The sequence below is a fragment of the Pelodiscus sinensis genome, chromosome 3, assembly GCF_052426305.1.
Source record: "Pelodiscus sinensis isolate ZL-2025 chromosome 3, ASM5242630v1, whole genome shotgun sequence".
NCBI lineage: Eukaryota > Metazoa > Chordata > Testudines > Trionychidae > Pelodiscus > Pelodiscus sinensis.
The window spans coordinates 147,022,033-147,046,161 of NC_143054.1; the positions used below are offsets into that span (position 1 = coordinate 147,022,033).

A 24,129-nucleotide genomic window follows, 5' to 3' on the forward strand; every position below is an offset into this window, starting at 1 on the left:
GGCAGCCATTTAAATTTAAATGAAGCCGCGATTATTTTAATCGCGGCTTCATTTCCCTCTTCCGATCTGGCTAATCTACATGCCTCCGTCGAAGGAGGCATGTAGTCTAGACACACCCTGTGAGAGGGAGGGAGAGCAACCTAAAGGGTTCCTGGCATTTTCAGTTTCCAGCATGCCCAGAGGGAAGGAGGGGGCGACATGCAGGAAACGCCATGCAAGCCTGGGACTGACCATCAGGTTATTTCTCCCTCTGGATCTGTGGGCTCTGGGAGGGGAGCGGGGAAGGTATCAGGGCAAGGCAGGCCTGCAGCTGGGCTTGGAAGGGATGGGGAAAGGAGACAGAGAAACCAGAATTGAGTTGTCATAGGGTTTTCTTTAACTTTCTATTCCTGGGGCAATTTGTGTGTGTGTGATGGAGGATATCAACCCCTCACTGAAGCGAAAGGAATTGCCTTGGCCCAGTTGGCTGAAAGAGCCTCACCCCACAGCATTGCTGGGCATGCTCCAACTGGAGACTGACTATAAATGCCTCTGGAGCAGCTCAGTTTGGGCTGACTGCTGAAGGGGAAGGAGGTGCGGAGAGAACTCCAAAGACAGAGGAGGAAGCACAACCAGACCACACAGTGGCAGCCGGGCTGAAAGAGGCTACCAGAGGAGCCACAGACCCAGAGTGAGCCAGGTGGGGAAGACATCTGCCAGGTGATGGTAGGAAGTAGCCCTGGGTGGGGAATTGCACCTCAAAGTACTCAGCGTGTTACGGCAGGATTCCCTGCTGAGCAGGCAGTGAACAGGCCATGTCACTGCCAACAGGGACTGGGGCTGGAACCCTGTAGAATGGGAGGGCCTGGATCCTCCTACCCCTTCAGTACATACCCCGTGTGGGGGAGTTTTCCTACACGCATATAGATTTGGGCCATGAGGCCATATTACCCTGAAGAGCAGGAGCTTGCATATGAAATAAGTCACTGGACCATATTTCCCTGAAGAGCAGGGATTTAGGCTGTGTCTAGACTACATGCCTCTGTCGTCAGAGGCATGTAGATTAGACACATAGGCAAAGTCAAATGAAGCCGCGATTTAAATGATCGCAGCTTCATTTAAATTTACATGGCTGCCGCACTGAGCCGACAAACAGCTGATCAGCTGTTTGTCCGCTCAGCGCGCTAGTCTGGACGCTCCCTTGCCAACATCAAAGCCCTTTGTCGGCAGCCCCGGTAAACCTCATCCCATGAGGAATAACGGAGCTGACGACGAAGGGCTTTGATGTCGGCAGGGGAGCGTCCAGACTAGCGCGCTGAGCGGACAAACAGCTGATCAGCTGTTTGTCGGCTCAGCGCAGCAGCCATTTAAATTTAAATGAAGCCGCGATCATTTAAATCGCGGCTTCATTTGACTTTGCCAAATCAACAAATCTACATGGCTCCGTCGACGGAGCCATGTAGTTTAGACGTACCCTTACAGATAAACTTGGGCCACAGGGCCTTAATACCCTGAGTAGGGGATCGTGGGTACAAACTGAGGCTGTGGAGCCGTCCTATAAAATGACGTGATGATGGGTGAGTCACCCAGTCAAAACAGAATAGGGTCGAGGGACCTCCAAGAGTGGGTAGTCCCTTGACAATGTGTCTATATTATTATTATTGACAGGTATTTTGAAATAAATTATGAAAATAATTGAAACTTGTGTGATTTTGTAGTATTATTTTGACAAAACTTTCAGAATTTAAATATGTGTGCAGAATTTCTAGTATTTTGGGGCAGATTTTTTTGGGGGGAGTGCAGAATGCCCTCAGCAGTGTGCCATCGAAAGTGGCCCTCTCTGTGGTTGTTCTCTGTGATAAGATTGTCTGGTGCTTATAGGAGCATAAGTGCTGTGTTGTTACTCCAGCGCTGTTCTGGAACACCAGTGCTACAAATCCATCCACTGTATCATGCACATTGTTGAGATTCACTGTCATGCATAGCAGGAGATGATTAATGGCCCTGTACACTTACATGACAACAGTCCCCGAAGTGGATTTTCCAACTCCAAAGTGATTTCCTACTGACTAGTAGCAATCCAGCATTCCAAGTTTCTACAGCGTGATCACCACATGCTTCTCCACCGGCACTGCAGCTGTCATTTTGGTGTCCCTGTATCAGAGTACTGGTAAACTCTGTTCACACATCTAGGAATGTGACCTTGCACATCTGAAAGTTCTGCAGATACTGCTTGTCATCCAAAGTCTGCACTAGTCTAATCTTGTTTTTCTGGTCTTGTAGGGATGCTTCACTAGTTGTCACTGTCTGTGAACACCATCAACAATCTTGAATTGTTTCTTGCTATGCCCCACAGCAATTGGCTGTCCAACAAATTGTCACTTTCCCTGTGAGTTTTCTTGCTGCTTTACCAATACAGGAAGACCAGGCATTTTGTGCTTGTCACATTTATGACAATAGGTCAGAGTTGTACAGATTCCACGCTCCTGTCAGAGATGGAAAGCATGAAACACCACACAGTGTTGTGGGATTTTTAATAAAGGTGCATGCAAAAATTACGAGATGTAGATTACTTTATGGATTGGAGACAGTTGCATATTGAGAAACTGACCTCTTGCTCCCAGTCACACTTGCACCCCAGCATGCATTTCCAAAACTTCCCGAAAGACCATGCATAGGATGATGGTGGATTGCTTATGGTGGCACATACCCAGAGTGCATTGCCCTGTGCATTGATGCAAACTCTTCTGATGAGAATGAATGCTGCTTATACAAGGAGTCAACTAGGTATGTGCTGACTGTGGCAATTTGCATGCTGACATAAATTGTCAGCTAGTGATATGGTCTTGGTTACTAGTATTCTGTGAAATTTCATGTCAGCCATGAGGAATCTAAGTTATATGTGTTAGACATTCAGTGTTGGCTTTTTATATTGAGAAAATAGATCTTTCAAAAACTCACTGAGTTTTTTTAAGCTTCTTTGTGGAAAGGATTGGGGTTGTAAGATCATAATAATAGATTGCTCTCCTAACCTTGGAGCCCATTCAGTGGGCTCTTTCCATATCAACAGCTGTGCTGAGAAAAACCTCCAGTTTTTGACATCTTTAAGGCAATTACATGCCTAGGTTTCTGATGCAGATGATTATTTGAAGTGGTTGTATTTTAGTTTGGTTTGAATAGAACTCTGAAATACCTACCATTACAGCTGAATCACTACTTTGGAGGCACCTAGAACAGAGCAACCACAGGGACAAACAGAGGAGTCGTTATTTATCTGTATCATGTTCCACCATTCCCCGCTCCCCTCCGGTCTGTTTCAAAGACCTTAGTTTAAGCTGGGTTCTATGTTAGAAAACAAACTGTATCACCAGCTAGTCTCTCACTAGCGTATGTACCCTGGATAAAGTGCATGAGGCACTTTAAGGCACATGTGTGGACTAAGCAGACAGTGCTTGCAATAGCAACAAAATCTCTCATTGAAGGTGCATTGGGTACATGCACCCCTTGATGAATTCCAGATACTGAACAGGAAAATAACTTCTCCTTCTCTTGAAAAAGAACTCATATGTTTGTAATGTTTTCATTAGGGCTATGTCTAGACAGCAGGCTTCTTTCGAAAGAGGCTCTTTCGAAAGCTTCTTTCGAAAGAGCCTCTTTCGAAAGATCGCGTCTAGACTGCAGGCGGCTCTTTCGAAAGAGAAATCCGCTTTTTCGAAAGAGAGCACCCAGCGAGTCTGGATGCTCTCTTTCGAAGACGGCCTCTTTACATTGAAGAACGCCTTCTTTTGAAAGAGGAACTTTTGAAAGAAGGCGTTCTTCCTCGTGAAATGAGGTTTACCGCCATCAAAAGAAAAGCCGCGTTCTTTCGAAATAATTTCGAAAGAACGCGGCTTGAGTCTGGACGCAGGGGAAGTTTTTTCGGGAAAAGGCTACTTTTCCCGAAAAAACCCCTGAGTCTGGACACGGCCTCCGGGTGTAAAATCCCATTTAATCATTTAAATGGTCAAACGTTATGTTTAACGAATTAACTGATTAAGTGGGATCCCATGGGCATGGGGTTGTTGTAGCCCAGCCAGGCTGGAGGCACCGCATCCACCCATGGCAAATTGTATCAGACCCAGACAGAGCAGCCCCAGCTCCCAGGGCTGCTGGCTCCCATGGGGCTGTGGCTCCCACAGGACTGCCAATTAACCTTACCGAGTGATGCTTACTTATAACCGGTTACCCAACCAGTTACCCATTCACACCCCTAGTTTTCATTAGGTTAACCAATCAAACATTCAGATTCAACATAACTTGGTTGTCGGTAGCTGAAGCTCATTCTTCTCCATACCTACTCATTACAGAATTCAGGGTTTCTTTACAGGGTCCCCTCCCCCAAATACGTCCAAGATACATTCAAAAAACGTGGATGTATAGGGAAAGAACGTAAAGCGGGGAATCTTTTTCCCTGCAGCTGACTTTGTCTTATTAGTCTTATTTATTTGGTTGGTTGGTTGGTTGTTGTGCGGTTACCAATAATGCTAGTGAGGAGCCAACATATTCCGGGGCGACTTATAGTGGGGACGTCCTGTACATTGTTCTGGAATACCCATGGGATAGATGTACCTTTTTAGAGACAACCTATATTCCCAGTTTAAAAAAATCATGTTTGTGCACATGCTCTTCAGTGTGAAAAGAGTTAATGATTCTGTTTTCAGTTTCTGGTAAACTAGTTGAAGTTCATCAAGATGTGATTAAAAAACTGTATAGCATGGCATGTCAAGACAAATTATTCAGAATGGTGCTAGCAATGTTAAATAATAACTTTATTTTGGGCAAATCTGTGTGATTATTTTAGGATGTAAGAAAACATTTTTGTAGATCAATCAGCTGATCACTTTTAAATTTAACACCAGACCCAAAATAGGTCAAAACTCAAATATAATTTTATGTCAGCAATATCTTGCATATACATTAGAGACAGAATGATTATTGAATCATCATATTTTGAAATCTATTGTAGGTTTTTTTTATTTCTTTTAGTGTCTCCTGAGGCAGTTGGATTTCTGTCAGCTGTTGGAGTGTTCATTATCCTCATGTTTCTTCTTTTTCTATATATTAATAAGAAGATGTGTTTTGAAAATGTTGGTGGTTTCCCAGACCTTGATTCAGGATACAGTGCAAGGAAAAATTCACAAGACAAACTTTGTAAGTATATGAAATAAATTCTACTCAATTTAATTATGTAAAAGTTAGACAGTTTTATAGTTGGACCAAATGAGATCTATTCTCAGTAAAGTTTGATTATTGTGAGCTATTTGGAGGAAAGGCAGTCTCTGTGACAGCTTGCCCCTGGAAATTCTAGAAATCTCCTTGGCTATATAGCCAAAGAGATTACCTTTGCTAATGAGAAGATCATTTTCCCTCTCTATGCTCTTTGATATTGGATATGTAATGCAGATTGAAACATGACATGGTTGTCTATAATTGAACTTCTCAAATAGATGTAAGTGAGCCACATTGTTTAGTTCACACTCAGCATACTGAGTGAGTTCTCCGGTATCCTTGAACAGGTAGCTCATTCAGTTAGTCATACAAGAATTTTCAAGGAAATCACTCACCAGAAAACACAAGGGCTTGTCTTCCATAGCTAATAACTCATTTCTAGAGCTTGCTTTTATGTAAAATAAGATTAAGAAAGCCCAAGATAGTAACCAGACTGTCAAAACATTATTAGAGAAACTAGCCTATCAAATTTCTAAAGGGGGCAGAGATACACATATTTTATTTCTCTGGAATTGGAGGTTGGGAAAATGGCTTTTGGGATGGAAAAATTTCAGATAGCTTTGCTGGCTCTCTTGCAAAGAGGAGAGAGGCCTGCGGGTAAGGGGGTATAGAGGATGGGAGATATGTTTATTTTACTTGGACTGATCTTTCCTATCTCCTTTCAAGTTGCTTTCCAAAAGGGAGGGTTATGTTTTATTTTCTGGGGCCGGGGCTTTCTCTCTCATGCCAGCTGTGGAACAACTGTCTGTAGTCCAAGATTATCTTATATTGCTGAAAAAGCAACACATATTTTGAGGTGACGAAACCTTTTGGGGTGTTTCGGTTGTGCAGCTATTTTGTTAATCTACAGTAGTTCATTGCAGTGTAATTAATATAGTAAAAGTATATAATTTTAAAATGTTTAAAACTTCTTCTTTGCAGGTATAGAATAAAATACACATTTCCCCTTGTTTTGTTGTATTTTTGAAAACAAATACTCATTGTATTATGGCTAGTTGATACTGAACTTTGATGAAAAACTACTTATTTTGAAGTGGAAAAATATTGTTTTGTTGACTTTGGCTTCAATTCAAAGATCTTTTTTTTTTTACTTCAATTTATTATTTCCTTCAGTACATACAGAATTTTGGGCATGAACAAATCTGCAATTGCTTCAGGTAGAATAGTAGGTTTTTTGGACATCGAAACCAGATACATGTAAATTTGAGTCTCTTGGGTAGGTGACAGATTCACAAAACTGAAGACCTTTCTACCAAAAATAATTTTTTGGTTAAGATTGGACAAATGGCATTTTTCAAAAACTTTCAACCAAAATTGAGCCTTCCTTCTGTGTCTTCTCTTATGGATGCCCTTAGCAATGCTGTAGATGACCTGACCAGTGCTGTTGGAGAGGTCAGTTATACTGTAGCTGATTCAGTCACAGAGCAGGTAACAAGCTTGATAAATGGCCTTCGCACAGATGATGAAAACTCTGGAATGCAAGAAGATAAATCTATGCCTATTAAAGAGGAAAATATAATATCATTAGTAGTTTCAAATGAAACTAATATGGAGGAAAAAAGATGTGTTGCAGAAGATCAACTAGAGCAGATTCATTATTCTAATTCATTAGATTCTTTAAAACAACTGAATCAAGTTAAAATGTCAGCTCATGTCCAGGACAAAAGACAAAATCAATTAAAATGGGGAGATGCTAACAAACATTTTAATAGTATGGATGTATCTGAGGATATGAAGAAAGTAGGAAGACACATTATAAGCAAAGGAGCCACTGGAAATACATACTTGGAAAACGAAAAGAATAATTTGAGTACTAATGAATTTAACTCAATAGATGACTCTGTTATTAAAGACCTAGGTAATGGGTTACATGTAGCACTGGAGGATTCTAAGAATCACTCGCATAGAAATGTCAAATCCCAATCTTCAGTGATTGATTTTCAGAACCCCAAAGAACATCCATGTACAAATGGATCCAAGGATTCAGAAGCAAAAGCAAATGAAGTACAAAAGCAGAGATTATCAGAGTCAAATTTTAAAAAGGCACCTAGAGATCATCCTGATTGTGTTAATGAAGTAAAAGAAAAGAAATACAAAACTTTTTCTGATGGTAATAAACAAGCCATAGTGAAACATGAAGAAAATTCAACAACCACATTTTCAAAAGAAGGTAAAAAGAGAAACTATAAAGAATCAGAAAAGATTTCAAGAGAAGTAAGTAACAAGAAGACACCAGGAAAAGGTGAGGTGTCTTTCATCAAATTTTCTCCATTAGGCCTTTCCTGAATCTTTTTCTACATACTACTTTTACCACTTAAATCATAGACTTCACTTGAACGCTTTTTAAATTGGACCACTTCACAATACATTTCTTTTCTAGGTAATTTATTCTCCAATTGCCATTATATTTATTGAAAACCAGTTAATTTCTTTCTATAATTGGAGATCCAAAGGCTTTGGTTTGCTTAGCCAAACCAAAAGAAAGCTATGGGGAGATATTATTGTTTTCTATAAATACAACAGAAGGATAAAAACCAGCATGGGAGAGGAAATAAAGGTAAATACCAGTGTGGACACAAGAGTAAATGGATATAAACTTACCATAAACAAGTTCAGGCTTGAAATTAGGTGAAGGTTGCTAACCATCAGAGGAGTGAAGTTCTATTAACTTTGAAGGGGAACAGTGGGAGCAAAAACATAACTGACTTCAGGACTGAGCTTGGTAAATTTATGGATGGGATGGGATGCTATGATAAGATTGTCTACAATGACTTGTAGCCAGTCTGCAGTTGCTAGCTGCACTGATCATGGGACACTAAATGGGGGCGGCCTATTAGTTACTACAGAGAATTCTTTCCCAGATGTTTGACGTGTGGGTTCATTCTCAAATGCTCAGAGTCTAATTTATCAGCATACTTGGGATTGGGAAGGAATTTTCCTGAGCGTCAGATTGGCAGAAACTCCGGGGCATGGATTACTGTCAGGTTTAAACTAGTGTAAATGGTGGATACTTTGTAACTTGAAGTGTGTTAAACCATTTTTTGAGGAATTCAGAAACTCAGCCAGAGGTTAGGGATCTGTTATGAGAGTGAGTGGGTTTGCAGAAAGTCAGATTAGATCATTGTGATGGCCCCTTCTGATCTTAAACTTCTATGAATCTATTCTAGTACTCATAATTAAATGCATGTCATTTATTCTAAATTTCTTTTTTTCTAAATAAAAACTGTTTTGCATATTCTGAAGTGCTTTGTGTGATTTCTGTTAGATACTGGGAATTTTTCTCTAGGTCTTTGTTTGGCTCTGTTTATTTCAGAGGCTGTGGTCAGATTATGTAAGAGAACTTTTAGTGCAGCAAGCTGCGCTATATTGTCTAGGAACAGGTTCAAAGCATCTGTTGCCCTTAATATTGCATGTGGATCAGGGCATATATATATGTAATTGAGATTTAAATTTATTTTTCTAACATTTTATTTAAAATATTTTCTCAAACAATAAAAATCAAAATTAATTGTCCATTTATTCTTCAAAAGTAATTAAATCAAATTCTATGTTCATTTTCTTTTTTAAAGACTTCTTATAAACCAGGTTTTTGAGGTTTGAAGAAACTTTCAGATGGGATTTTGAAAGAATGTGAAACAAAAAACTGATCTTTAAATTTATTTTGTACTGCAGTAGAAAATTTCCCAGAGTTTGTTTTCTAGTTAAATAACACAGTAATTTTAGGATAGACTAATCCCTGACAAGTGGTAATTAAGGAGTCTATAGACTAACAAATTTTGCAATCTCCTAAATTGTTTCTATGGCTTGAGTTAAGGAAGATTACAATCTGACACACACAAATTTTTTTATGTGGTCTGTTGGTAAATATAGTTTTTAGGGATGTAAAAATGCGGTTAATTTCCCAGTCGAATACTCGATAGATTTTCTGTTGACTGTTCAATTAGTCGACAAGGGTAGGCAGTTGTGGTGCTCACTCTGGCTTGTACTGGTTAACAGCACAACCTCCTCATCTGCTGCTGTGCATTGTACAGCCCAGGGAAACTGGTTTGCGAAGGTGCTAAGTTAGTCCCTGCTCTGCGGGTCTCTTTTCTCACATACACACTCTCTCCCTCTCTCTCTGGGATCCCTCAAATGGAGTAAGATTTCCCCTTGGACTCCTATAACTGATGAGTGTGTAGATGAGAAATTAAGCTAATTCTGGCAAGGGAAACTTTCTGGCAGTGGCTGCATGTGAGATTTCTATCTCCAGCAGTGCCAACACCAGTGGTGCCAATATGAGCCTGGGCATGCTCCTTCCATCAGGCTCTCTGATCTTCTTTATGGAGATGTTGTTGACCTCAAAGTGTTGGGCACCATTCTTGATGGTATGTCCTCCAGGTTACTTGATCCTTCGCCTGCCTCTTCCAGGTGTCAACGTCAGTGTCATACTTTAGCATGGTTTTCTTAAGAGCATCCCTTTAGCGCTTCCTCTGCCCATCATGAGACCTCGTCCTGATCCTCAGCTGAGCATAGAAAATCTGTTTAGGCAAGCATGTGTCAGGCATCCTAACCATGTGACCAGACCATCGTAGCTGCCTGTGGGCGATTATTGCCTCGATGCTGCAAGAGTCAGCCTCTGCGAGCACGCTAACGTTGGTCCATCTGTCCTGCCTTGTGATGCTCAATATTCTCCTCAGGTACTTTGATGGAATTTCTCCAGATCTTTATTATGTCATCTATAGGGAGTCCAGGCTTCAGCTCCGTACAGCAAGGTTGGGATGTCTAGGGCATTGTAGACGTCAATCATGGTTTGCATCTTGATGTCACGGTCATTGAAAACTCACTTCTGTAAACATCCATAAGCTTCATTGCACTGGAGAGTCAATGGCGGATTTCATCATCGATTATCAGCATTGCTGGACAGATAGCTTCCAAGGTAAGGCACGCTGTTGACATTCTCCAGCGCTTGGTCATCCACCGTGATGATTGGTTCGGATAATGGTATGACAGGTGTTGGCTGAAAGAGCACCTTGGTCTGTCGTGTATTGAGAGTCAGTCCCAACCTGCGGTAGGCCATGGCAAGAATGTTGATGATTGCTTGGAGCCCATATTCTGAGATGACACTGACCTGGGCATCATCAGTGTATTGGAGTTCTACCACTGACATTACTGTGGTCTTGGTCTTGGCTCTGAAGTGGCCCAGATTGAAGAGGCTACCATCCATCCTGTAGGTTAATTCAACTCTGCCTGGGAGGCCATATCCAATAATCTGGAGCATGGCTGCCAAAAAGATATTAAATAGTATAGGGGTTATCACATACCCGTGTTTGACTCCAGTCCTTACATCAATTGGTTCAGTTACGTCACCATTATTGAGTATCACGGCCTACATGTTATCGTGTAAGAAACGTAAAATGCTGATGAATGCTGGACTGACCACCGACTAATACATTCCATTATGCCGCTCCAACTAGCACCAAGGCATGTTCTCACCTCAACCCTCTCCCCCCGCCCCCCAAAAAAACACTGCAAGAAAATCAACACAGAGGCTTTAAAGAATCATGAGATGAGGCTTATCTTCCGACAAAGCCTTAGCAACAAGCTATGTAACCAAGATCCACAGGGGATTGTCTCATGGTCCTTGAAACCTGAGGTCCTGGAAACCTGTGGTTAAACACTTGGATACACCAAAAAAAGGAACCAGGATTGGTTTGATACTAACAATAAGGAGATCCAGGACTTCAGTCACCTGTTCAACTGTGACGCAATTGTTGACAACAGTATTTTCAGTGTGATCACCAGTCTACCTGTGCGTGTTGATATGGATCGTGAACCTTCCATCTGCGAGATCCAAACAGCCACAAAAAAACAAACCAAACCAAAAAAACAACAACAAGGCAACAGGCACTCACAGAATGCCCGCTGAGACATTCAAGGAGGGAGGACCATCCCTGCTGTCATGCCTATACTCTCTCATTCTGATGATCTGGAGAGAGGAAACCATACCCAGCGAGCTCAGAGATACCATCATAGTGACCAACTTTAAAAAGGGTAACAGGATGGACTGTGGAAACTACTGTGGGATTTCCTTGCTTTCAACCACAGGTAAAATTCTTGCTCAAGTCCTCCTATTCTGAAGAACCAAGAAACTACACTAGAAAACAAAAATCTGGCATCTGCCCTGAATGGTTTTCAGTGCCTGTCCCCAAACACATTGCATGGCAGTCTCTTTTCTGGAACCCAAGTGGTTTCCATGGAGGTTTAAAAATTGCTTTGTGAATAGGCATCTCTCCTAGCCACAGTGTTGCTGCAGCCCCTGAGATGGGGCTCAGAGTCAGACATAACAGATTACAAATACTTGGATTCCTTTTCATAGATTCTCTGGTTACTGGAATTTTTCTCCAGACAAAACTTGTCTTTCTTCCCCCTTCCTCCCCCTCCAACCTCCGCCCTTGGGACTCAAAGGCAATTCCACTCCCTTCTCCCTGCTGCCCAGTATGGGTAGAGATCAGACTTTGAGTCTCTCCCAGCACCCCCGCCCAGGTGGGCTGAAATGAAGGTGCACTGTCCTCTATGTGCTGCCTTAGCACAGCTGTAGCTCACACTTCCAGTCTCTCCCAGCCCCCTACCCCGCAGGCCAGCCCAGGCTGCATGGAATGGAATGCTCCTCTGCTCTCCAGGTGCCACTGCAGTGGGGACTTCTCTTGTCTGTCATAGCAGCCTGGCTGGGAGTGGGATGGACACCTCAAACTTTGCCCCCCCTCCCCCACCTGAGTCACTGATCCTCACACACCTCTCTATTGCACCTCTCCCCAGCCCACCTGCCTTGTCTTCTTCAGGGTATAGGTGCAGGAGCTTCAGAGGCACCCAGTTAGTGGAACCACTGCCCTGCCTGCCACTATTTATATGTGAAGCCTTTCATTTCCTCCTGTGGAGGCACACAAGCGTGCACCCTACTGTGGACTATGGTTACAGCTGCCAGCCCCTCACCTGGGACTCTGCTTGTGCCTATCTTGGGGCTCTGTTCATGGCCAACATCCCTTCCCAGTGTATTTGCCAGTACAGCTTGGCTCTGCCATGCCCTGCATCCAGGGTCCCCACTACAGATTTGTCAGTGCCTCACAATGAATAATGCATACCTGTGTGTTATCTTTTCCAAATGCCTTCATTAACAACAAAACCAGCCCAGTCTTCTGTGCAAAAATTAAACTTTTTAAACTTTGTGCATAGTATCCCTGACCTGTCCAAACTGAAACCCCCAATATATCAGGTTACACTTGCAATTCTACTTCCTATTTTTAAGAAAAAAGAATGTGTTTACATGGCCTGGTCTCAGCCTTGAGCACAGCCAATTAATAGTAAGGCCAGTGCTGGAAAACACACGTTCTGGAGGCACAGAAATCCCTGGAATGCACAGGAACTCTTCGCCAGTTTTCCAAGCCTTGGGAAATGCTGGGCATTGATCTTCCACCACTCCAGAGCAGTGCATTCCAATGAAGGGCAAGGCTCCCTGAAGTGATTATCCAGTTCATTTCCCACAGCATTCTCCTCAGTATCCTTTTGGTGTAACCTTCACCTAGAAGCATTGCCACGCCACTTGTCTTTTTCTTCGGCGCTGGGTCTCTTGGCTGATCTGGCTCAGCACCTATTAGTTCAGCCCCAGCACTTGTAGGTTCTTCTGTTTCCGGTGCTGATGCAAGTTCAAGAAGCCTTGGCAGCATCCTGGACAGCAGATAACAGAAACCTCATGGGCTTATGGTGTGGATCTAACAAAGAGGCAATAAGTGCCGGTTTGGTAGTTATGTCAGGGTCACTGGGTGTCATGCGACGCTCCAGAGAGGTACTAACACCATTTTTTAAGGTATTGACAATTTTATTCTCAGCAGAAGCTTCACTTTTCAGGTGAGTGTGGAGAAGACTGTTGCAAATTGGGTAAATATTTTAAATTGACTCTGACTGTTCAGCAGACATGACAATTGTAATGCACTTTAAAGTGGAGAGCAATGGTTACGTATCTTCTGTTAATTTCCAATGCTCATTGTGCAGCTGAAGGGTATGAGCATCGTTTTGTCTTGTTACAGTGCTATCAGAAAGCACAGCTGATATTGCCTACCTTTGTTCAGAGAGTCTTTTGAACATGCCATAGATGGAATTCCCGCGAGTTTTACATGAGTGGATCACACAGTGTTTCTGAACTTGAAGCTGAGTTTGTTTTCTTTCCAGTGCGTTGGTGGCTATGGTGCTGTGGTGGAAGTGCCTAACTAATTGACTTGCTGCGGCAATTGCTTTCTGAATTTGTTTCCCAGAGAAGCCATCATTTATGGCTAGCTGCAAGGTCTGGGCAAAGCAATCGATGGATTCCCATGTAACAAACCTTGGCGAGGTAGCACATACAATATTGCTTGCAGTGTTATGCACGCATGCCAGGACACAGCCTACCAGTCCCCATCTTTCAACCACAGCATGTCATTTTCATCAAGGCTTTCTGCTGTATATTTGGCTGGGAAACTGTCCCAGCAGATGGCAGCTCCCAGTTTTCCATGTAATGGTAAGTGACAGTACAGGCAGTCCCCGGGTTACGTACAAGATAGGGACTGTAGGTTTGTTCTTAAGTTGAATTTGTATGTAAGTCGGAACTGGTACATATTATAGGGGAAACTCTAGCCAAACATTTCTCCAGAGCTCAGTTTTATTCTCCCACACCTCACTTCCCTCAGTCCTTTATTCTCAAGCGGAGGTGTCTGCTGAGAAAAGCCGCTCCTTGTCTCCCTGGTCTGCTGGAGGGGGGGCGCTAGCTTCCCGTCTCCCTGGTCTTCTGGGGGGAAGCAACTAGTGCGGGGTTGCCTCACTCCGTTTGTAAGTAGGGATCTGATGTAAGTCGGATCCATGTAACCCGGGGACTGCCTGTAATGTAGCTTTTAGTAGTCAGTGAAGTCCAGCATTCAGTGGTTAAAACTACTGTTACAGCTTTATCCAATTTTTCACAGAGAGACTTTACCCAGGCTTCATAGCAGTGTTCTAATTGCAAGGTCCTCGTCTGTCTTGTAGGCACACAGTATTCAGGTTCCACAAAGCTCATCAGCACAAAGAAACTTATGGAACACATATCTGAAGTGATCATGCTGCACAGCAATTCCGTCAGTTGTTCCTCATATTGTGCATTGCGTCTTCTTGAAGAACTGCCAGAAACAAATATTGTCCATGTTTGCTGTGTGCTTTCTAGCTCACATGAAACTGTTGGATATTTCAGCTTCAAATGATTGTGTATGGTTCCAGTATTCCTTAGACACTTGAGCTGTGCAGAACACAGTTTACATTTAACAGTGTCTGCACTTGGTTCTGTGATATAGTTCCAGGCAGCACTCCTTTTTGATCGCTCCATCTTAACTATCCAGTAGCTGTCACCAACAGTAAAGTAAAACTAAAGCTTCAATTCTGTTTCAACTGCGAAGCTGGCAAAGTGTCACAAACAGGTGGGACACCAACAAGTACAGGTGGTAGCTACTTGAAGATGGCTACCGAAATGTGAAGGTGGAGGAAGACTTTGGGGAGGAGATAGCAACAAAGACACGTAGTAGGAGGCAACTGAAAGGACAGCAGCAAAGTGTCTGGGAGGGAGGATTACGTAGAGTGAAACAAAGGCATGTGATAGGACAGACCAGCAGGATGCTCCAGTGTGAGGGCAGGGGAGTGTTTGGGGCGGATTAGGTTGATGTTGACAAAGAAAAGCCCAAGTAGGGGCCAGCAGCCCACATCAAGAATGCTGACATCAAGACAGACATAAAGGAAATTAGTTGCAGGGAGTAACACAGAACCCTCAGGTACCACCGACAGCCAGGACACTGAGCAAGCCAGGAGGCCATGGCTGCTTGGAAATAGAAATCCTGCAGGGGGCTGGGATGCTACAGGTGGGCAAGCAGAGACCAATCTAGAGCCTTTGCATGCTGGCTTCACTGGGCTGTACAATGCAGAGCAGCAGCTGAGTGTGTGAGGGCTCCTGAATGAAAAGAGGGGGAAGTGGGGGGGAAGTGACTGGTCGATAGTACTAATCAATAAGCTCCTGCCTTGTCTCCACTGCTCCGTCCCTGGGCCAGCTGTCCAGCAGCTCCCAGGGTGGGTGGTACTTGAGCCCATAGCTTTGCCCTCCCCAGGCAAATACTCTAGCTGCTAGCCCACTCCAGAACCCATTCCACATCCCTGCCTTGTAAGTAAGCCTAGTCGCTAACATCCGTAACCTTTTGTGACTTGTTTTTAGTATACTAAGCTTAAAATATGTACCTGTGCAACAATACATAAATTATTTAATGAGCTAATTTTCATATTTTCAACTAAATTATAAGTATAACCATAGTCTTAAAAATTGTCTGGATTCATTGCCAGTAAAAGTCATCAGATTGTGACAGCCTAATAAATGAAGATCTAAAGGGGAGCAGCTGGGCAAATGGCCTTTACACATTCTGCCAGCATATTTTAGCTCTGAACTGGAGGAGGGCCAGTTCAGTTCTTTAGAGATAGCAAGGTGTCTGAGGCAGTTCATCATGATCAGTTAGCACAAAGGATACTGATAAGTTTGTTTTGTGGGATACAGAATTGAAATCTATGAAACTGATTTCACGTAGAGGCAAAAAATGGAAAATACTTCTTAATCCATATTTGATCTGGACTGGATTAAAACTGGTAACCTACAAGTGAAAAATGCTGCAGCTCATGAGCGATATTCTTAAGGCATCAACTCACCCAGTAAATGATAACTTAAAGATGGCTTTGTAAACCTATTCTAAACAGAGCTGATAGTACCATAGGGTATGTCTACACTACCCTCCTAGTTCGAACTAGGAGGGTAATGTATGCATACCGCACTTGCTAATGAAGCCCGGGATTTGAATTTCCCGGGCTTCATTAGCATAAGCGGGGAGCCGCCATTTTTAAATCCCCGCTGCTTCGAACCCCGTGCAGCGCGGCTACACGGGGCTCGAACTAGGTAGTTCGGACTAGGTTCCTATTCCGAACTACCGTTACTCCTCGTGAAACGAGGTGTACCGGTAGTTCGGAATAGGCACCCTAGTCCGAACTACCTAGTTCGAGCCCCGTGTAGCCGCGCTGCACGGGGTTCGAAGCAGCGGGGATTTAAAAATGGCGGCTCCCCGCTTATGCTAATGAAGCCCGGGAAATTCAAATCCCGGGCTTCATTAGCAAGTGCAGTATGCATACATTACCCTCCTAGTTCGAACTAGCGGGGTAGTGTAGACATACCCATATATAGTTACAGTTGCTTGACCCTTTCCATCTTGATATTTAATTTTCAGTTGCTTATAACTTTGCCAGACTTCACTGTTTAGGCTGAAATTTTCCATGCTCTGTTTTAGTAGTTTTTTTTTGTTTTTGTAGATGTGTATTGCCATCCCTCCCTGTCAGTCTCAGAGGGAGGCCACACTTCCTCATTGTTCTACCCTTAGGGTGGCAATCTATCAAAGGAGGAAATTAGTATTTTTTCATGGCTGGGCCAAGCGACATTCAGTCTGGGTAGAACACTTAACGAGTCTAAGAGCTCAGACCCTCCGGCAAGGAAGGGCACCAAACTGTGTAGAGTTATGTCCTGCAATCAGGGCAGACCAGGAAAGAAGTCAAGGGGCCCAGACCCTCAATCACCAGCTCCAACGTGCTGCCTGCACCCACCCCAGATGGCTACCGCTCCCTGTAGTGAGAGGCTGCTCCAGAATCCCAGCCTTTGTTCACAATGAGCTCAGACCCCCACAGACAGGGGCTGCTGCCATGCTACGTTGCTTCCTCTGTATACCCCGGGATTATCCAATAGTTGTGTAAATGCTAAGATTTCATGTGGTTACACGACTATTCAGTTACATGATATCTAGATCCCTACTCTCTACCCTGTGCTTTCAGTGTCCCCACTGCTGACTCTGATTGTATAGAAGAAAAAACTGAGTGGAATGCAGAGTCCCCTGGATGAAGTTGCCTGGGATTGAGAGCAGGGAGGAGGTGGGCAGTGGAAGTGACTAGATAGGAGTACTGGGAGCTAGGGTCTGTGTGACAGTTTCTCCTACCCCCCTCTTCCTCCATGCTTTATGAAATTGACTTATGGACACAAATATGCATAACTTGAAGATGCTTTGGATAAAATACTTCATGTAACCAATCAATTTTAATGTCTCAGTCTGCTCGATATGTATATCTCATTTTGGTGTATGTATCATTCTTGTGTGTAAAGTTAAATATATGAAGTATGGAATGAGTTATGGTTTTAAAGTTCAAATAAAAGCCATCAAAGATGGCTTCCACAAGTTTCCCTCAATGTCTGGATGATCACCTGTAAAAAGCCTCTTTTGTCCTTTAAGTTTTAGCAGTGGTTGGTGTTTGGAAGTCATGTGACCTCCCTATCTGGTCGGGGCTGACCAGGTAATTTTCTATGGAAGGGGAGAATGTAAAACAGAGAATTCCTGCCTGAAAGGAAGGCTATATAAGATGTGAAGTTTTTCAGTTCTGTGTCTTTGGCTGGAATGGGTCTCCCGAGAGAATGAACCAGGGACCTCAGGGAGCTTCCCTGGTTTGGAGGCTTAATACACTTTTATTTATTATCAAGCCCAGTGTAAATAATTGTTACCTGGGGGAGCAATCGATGTGTACATTCTCCTTTCATTGCTAAAGGAGGCTTATCTAAATAAGCCATTTGGGGTTCTCATCCCATTTGGGGAGTGGTTTCCCTGGAAGATGGGCCTAAAACTGCATTTTCCTTGGACCTACAGAGTTTGTATCTGTATTGCTTCTTGAGGGGGGGTGGGGAGTAGCGATCTCAGTTCTGTGCCTTGGCTGGGGGAGACCAGCAGAGCTGGCTCAGCAGGACAGAGTTGTGAGAAGCCCCAGAAAGCAAAGAAGTGAGTGTCAGTGGTCTTGCCAGCACTCCAGGAAGCACCCCAAAGGGTTTTCTGTCTTCTGTCAATGCACCCCATCACAGTCTGGTTGAGAGAAACTGAGATTGAATGTGGAGCTGGGGCACAAGTCCCAGGAATGGGTAGACAAGGAAACTGAAGGGATGAGGTGACCACGGCAGTTTACTGGAACTTGCAGCTGAGGTGGAATCCCAGAGAGGAAGTCCGAGACTTGCTGTGTAGAGAGAATGGGACTGGGATGAGGAGCTCATAGAATGGAGATGAGGGTTGGCTAAACAAAACATCTGCTCGGGCAAGGGCTAGTGGTGGGGACTGGGATGAAGAGATGAGGAGGAAGGAAGAGGTGAGGCAGGAGAGCAACACGATAGGGGAATCTTCAGAACAGGTCAGGCTTGGGGGAATGTCAGTCAGAGGGGACTGTGACCATTAGAACACATTCCCCTTCAGAACATGGAATGTAAGCAACTATCTGTGAAATCCACTGGCAAAGTGTATCTCATTTTCCTAGTAGCTGGTTCGTAGAAAGAATGAGAATCTATAGCTGCCACCACCTTCTCTGGGTATGTCTACACTACAAAGTTAGTTCGAACTAACGGACGTTAGTTCGAACTAACTTTCATAGGCGCTACACTAGCGCTCCGTTAGTTCGAACTTAATTCGAACTAACGGAGCACTTAGTTCGAACTAGGTAATCCTCATTCCACGAGGATTAGGCCTAGTTCGAATTTACCAGTTTGAATTAAGGGCTGTGTAGACCCTTAATTCGAACTAGTGGGAGGCTAGCCCTCCGCAGGTTTCCCTGGTGGCCACTCTGGCCAGCACCAGGGAAACTCGTCTGCCCCCCTCCCGGCCCCGGACCCCTTAAAGGCCCACGGGCTGGCTACGGTGCCTGTGCCAGGTGCAAGCCTGCCAGCACCCAGCCAGAAGACCCCGCACCTGGCACGGATCGAGCCACCCACCCGATGCCCCCCAGCCCTCCCTCTCTTCCCGGGACCAGGCTGGCGGCTCCCGGGAGCTTGCCCGGGACCGCAAGAGGCGGGAACCCGCCTGGGCTAGTGCGGACATCGTGGACCTCGTCCATGACCTCCGCACTAGGCACAGGAAAATGGCTGTCTAGGTCAGGATAGCTGCCAGCCTGGCCACCCAGGAGCAGGTGTGCATGAAAATCAAGGGGGTCCACTGAGACCCCTGAGCCCTGAGCTTACAATGGCCGTCCCGGGTCAGACCAAAGGTCCATCTAGCCCAGTAGCCTGTCTGCCGACAGCGGCCAACCATAGGGACCCTGGAGAGGATGGACCGAAGACAGTGACCAAGCCATTTGTCTCGTGCCATCCCTCTCCAGCCTTCCACAAACTTTGGGCAGGGACACCACTCCTACCCCCTGGCTAATACCACTCCATGGACCCAGCCTCCATGACTTGATCTCACGTCCCTTTAAGCTCTGTTCTAGTTCTAGCCTTCACAATCTCCTGCAGCAAGGAGTTCCACAAGTTGACTCTTTGCTTTGTGAAGAACAACTTCCTGTTACTAGTTTGAAGCCTGCTACCCATTCCTTTCCTTTGGTGTCCTCTAGTCCTTCTTTATGGGAACTAATGAAGAACTTTTCTGTATGCACCCTCTCCACCCAACTCCTGCTTTTAGAGACCTCTATCCTGTCCCCTCTCCGTCTCCTCTTTTCTAAGCTGAAAAGTCCCAGTCTCTTTAGCCTCTCTTCATATGGGACCTGTTCCCAACCCCTGATCATTGTAGTTGCCCTCCCCTCTCCCACCCTCTCTCTTCCCCTCTCCCACCTCCTTTTCCCAGTCTCCCCCAGTTTTGTTCAATAAAGGCAGATTCCATTCTTGAACACAATTGTCCTTTATTTTGTACATCAAGAAGAGGGGCTAGGTAAGGGTAAGTGGAAGCAGGTGAGGGAGGAATGGGGTACGAGCCCCCGATGGGGAGGACTGGGCTGGCTCTGCGGGCTTCTGGGGGTGGAAGCTCTCCTGCAGCCCCCCAATTGCTCCCTCTCCCCAGATGGCAGCCTGCGGCAAGTGCAGCCGGTCTGATGGCCGAGTGCTGTGATGTGCCCAGTGTGGGTACTCTGGTCACTCCAAGCCAGAACTGCTTTGCAAACGGGGCACCCCTGAGAACTGTCTGTCCGGGGTGGGGGTCAGGACCCTTTAAGCACAGCCCTCGGCTAGCCTGAGACAGCATCTCCACGCTCTAAGTCCTCCTCTGATGCCCTGCTGGCACTGCTTCCGGCCATCCTCAAGCCTGGTTCAGGGTCCACTTAATGTGGATGCGCTAGTTCGAATTAGCAAAACGCTAATTCGAACTAGTTTTTTAGTCTAGATCTGTTAGTTCGAATTAGCTTAGTTCGAATTAACTAATTTGAACTAAGTTAGTTCAAATTAACATTGTAGTGTAGATGTACCGTACCCTCTGTTAGCTCAGTTAGCAAAAGTGTGTGCTGTGAATCCAGGAATTTCAGTTCTGCTATTAAGTCATGTGGATGTCAGTCTGATTCCACATGTTGGAATGTCTGTTATTTCAATCTGTTTTTTCAGAAACATGAGAAGTTGCACAGAAAAAAAACACCCTTGTATATTAAAAAATTGATTGCAAAAAATGTAGAAAATGTCAGTATTAAAGTTATATTAATGTGGAAACTTAAATCATCTCTCTTTTGCATATGCATTGTGATATAATCTTTAATTAAATTATCACATGCTATTTTTCCCCACAGACCCTCTGGATTCATCGGACAGGATGGGCTATGTAAGGTTTTTTAGTGAATGGCTATTGCCTTTAATACTTCTGCCTCATTTGTTGCAGAAATTGGAAGGTATGCAGTGAATGAGGCAGCAACTTTGTAATATGGATTTTCTTGACTAGATACCACTAGAATGCCCCTCACCTTTGTTTATAAGATTTGTTCAAATTAGCCACCTCCCAAGTAAGCCAATTTAAATTATAAACTTTGGTTTAAATCGCAATCGTAGTAGAGAATGCTAGTCTGCACTTAAGCTAGTTGTGCATGTAGCCCCAAGCAGTCTTAATTCAAGTCTGGCAAAGTTCCTAAATTCCACTGGAAAAAACTGCTGTTCAGGCTTTCCTTCAGCCAATTGCCAATCTACCAAAGTGAGCCAGGGGCAAAGAGCTTCTGCAGATGATATGCAGTTCATTGGAGTTGCAGGCAATGATCCTGTTGACCAATGTCAGATTCTCAGGAGCCGGTTGTTATCCCTCTCAGAACTTAAGATCCAGACATACCTTTGCTTCAGCTACTGTGCAACTTACAGAATTGGTCAGAACCCTTCTTTAATCCTTTTGCATACCATAGACAGTAGCAATCCCCAACAAACTACAGGAGTCTTTTCCTAGTCCTTGTACACCATGCAAAGTCTCAGTCAGTGCCTTTTTTGTGATGATATTGCTTGGTACGCAGTACCGGCACCTCCAGACGCAGTACCGCACCTCTAATCAGAGCTCAACAAATTTTTTCTGAAGTACCCCTGGAGTACCAACATTTTTCTTTTCCCCTGGAGTACCAACATTTTTTTTTTAAACAAAAAAAGTACTGGTCTCAGTCATAGTTATTCCAACTAATATGCAATAATTTATGCTAGCAGCCAGTTGACTGTAAAATTAACTCTGCTTAGAAGTACTTATTCATGTATTATTTTTGGGTGTGTACTTGAGGTAGAGTGCATAGGTTTATGCTCCACATACTTATGTGGTGTTATATTTCTGTAGAGGGGTTAAGTGGAATTTAAAGGTAGTGTAAATATTGTACTAGCCATCTGCACTGAGTGAATGTTTTTTCATAATGTGGATAGAGAAAAAAATGAGTCTACTTGAATTAATTTTTAATTAATGCAAGATATAAACAATTTTTTACTGGAACATGGCTGTATTGTGCTCCCAAGTGAGAGGTATTTTCCTGTTAAATTTTAACTTTTAAACTATAGTCATTTCAAATGGAGGATTTTTTTTAAAAAACTATATAAACCTTATATTTTTTTTTTAAATGGGCAAAAATGATTAGGAGTATGGAATGGCTGCTATATAAGGAGAGATTAATAAGACTGGGACTCTTTTCCTTGGAAAAGAGATAACTTAAGGGGGGGAATACAATAGGGGCTCGTCTACACTGGCCCCTTTTCCGGAAGGGGCATGTTAATTTCACCTATCGTAGTAGGGAAATCCGCGGGGGATTTAAATATCCCCCGCGGCATTTAAATAAAAATGTCCGCCGCTTTTTTCCGGCTTTTAAAAAAGCCGGAAAAGAGCGTCTACACTGGCCCCGATCCTCCGGAAAAAGCGCCCTTTTCCGGAGGCTCTTATTCCTACTTCAAAGTCATTTTGCTAATTCGAACTAGCACGTCCACACTGATTGGACGCAGGGGGGCATTTAAGGGCAGCTGAAACCAGTTCTGGCAGGGCACCAGGTCAGTAGTTGCTTTGTGTGGCTGCTGTCTGAGGCTATCTGAGGCTCGAGCTTAAAGGGACCCCCCTGGACAGCCGTTTCTCAGCTTTTCCTGCTTGCTTGCCAACCTCGCCGAGGGACAGCAAAGCGTTGGTCTCTGTGCCCGTCTGTGTCGGTGCTTCCCTTCAGGGGGGCCGCCGCAGGTGGCAACATGGAGCCACAGCTCGCCCTGCACCTTCTGCTGCACTTTCTGGACTTGCTGCTGCAAGCCTGCCACCAATGGCTCGAGGCTGCCTGGCACCTCCTGGTGCACGTCAGCCCCCTGCCTCTCCACCTGGCCGCCCTGGGGGCCGTGGAGGAGCCGCAGCGGCGCCCCGGCACCGGCGTGCCCGCCGCGTCTGGCGTCTGGACACCAGCACCGACTGGTGGGACCGCATCGTCCTGGAGTGCTGGGAGGACCGACAGTGGACCCAGAACTTCAGGATGAGGAGGGACACCTTCCTGGAGCTCTGCGAGTGGCTCGCCCCTGCCCTGCAAAGAAGGGACACTCGCATAAGACCCGCCATCCCCCTCCAGAAGCAGGTGGCCATCGCCCTATGGAAGCTCTCCACGCCGGACAGCTACCGATCCATCGGGAAACAGTTCGGCGTGGGGAGATCCACCGTCGGAGCGGTGCTCATGCAGGTACGGCGCTCGTCGGCCACCGAGCCGAGGGAGAGGGGGTCTGCGAGGAGGGGATGGGCCGCCCCAGGGACAAAGGGGGGGGCGGGAGGAGGTGAAAGCGCCCCGCACCGGAGGGGTCGGGCTGTCCCGGCTGTACTACACGCCGCCAGGGGGGTTGCTTCCGGGAGTGGGGCGCGGGGCACTGCCAGGACACGCACGCTCCCAGCCACCCGGGCGCCATCAACCGGGTGCTGCTCCGCAGGGTGGTCCGCCTCGCCGACCCGGACGCCGTCATCCGGGGGTTCGGCGCCCTCGGCTTCCCCAACTGCGGTGGGGCCATCGACGGGACGCACATCCCCATCCATGCCCCGGAACACCAGGCGTCCCATTACGTGAACCGCAAGGGGTACTTCTCCGTGATCCTGCAGGCTGTGTGTGACCACTGGGGACAGTTCATGGACATTAATGTGGGCTGGTCCGGCAAAGCACACGACGCCCGGGTGTACCGCAACTCCTCCGTGTGCCAGCGGCTGCAGGCCGGGACCTTCTTCCCCGACCGCCACATCAGGGTCGGGGACGTGGACATGCCCGTGTGCCTGGCGGGGGATGCTGCTTACCCACTGCAGCCGTGGCTGATGAAGCCCTACACGGGGCACCTCAATCCCTCCCGCCAGGCCTTCAATGCCAGACTTACCAGGGACTGCATCGTGGTGGAGGGGGCCTTCGGGCGACTGAAAGCCCGCTTTCGATGCCTCCTCACCCGTCTGGACCTGGCCGAGCACAACATCCCTCCCATGGTGGCAGCATGTTGTGTGCTCCACAATTTGTGTGAGCGAAAGGGGGAGGCTTTCCTGCCAGCCTGGATGGCTGAGGCTGACCGCATGGCTGGACACTACGGTCAGCCCCGCACCGCCGCCATCCAGG

At 45.4% G+C, this 24,129-nt stretch overlaps 1 protein-coding gene and 1 pseudogene across 3 annotated transcripts in view; one reads left to right on the forward strand and one right to left on the reverse strand.

Annotated features, from left to right (window-relative positions):
* SYT14 (synaptotagmin 14) overlaps positions 1–24,129 on the forward strand; it is a 283,919-nt gene that overhangs the window by 94,388 nt on the left and 165,402 nt on the right. For 2 of the 3 annotated variants that reach the window (XM_075925106.2, XM_025178349.3), the window contains one exon: positions 5,005–5,169. In XM_075925106.2, the coding sequence (XP_075781221.1) occupies positions 5,005–5,169 (165 nt within the window). Of the gene's footprint in view, positions 1–5,004; positions 5,170–6,168; positions 7,490–24,129 lie in introns of all 3 variants that reach the window. The other variant, XM_089777423.1, reaches the window with a different exon arrangement.
* LOC149525162 (zinc finger BED domain-containing protein 4-like) lies at positions 10,124–16,513 on the reverse strand (annotated as a pseudogene).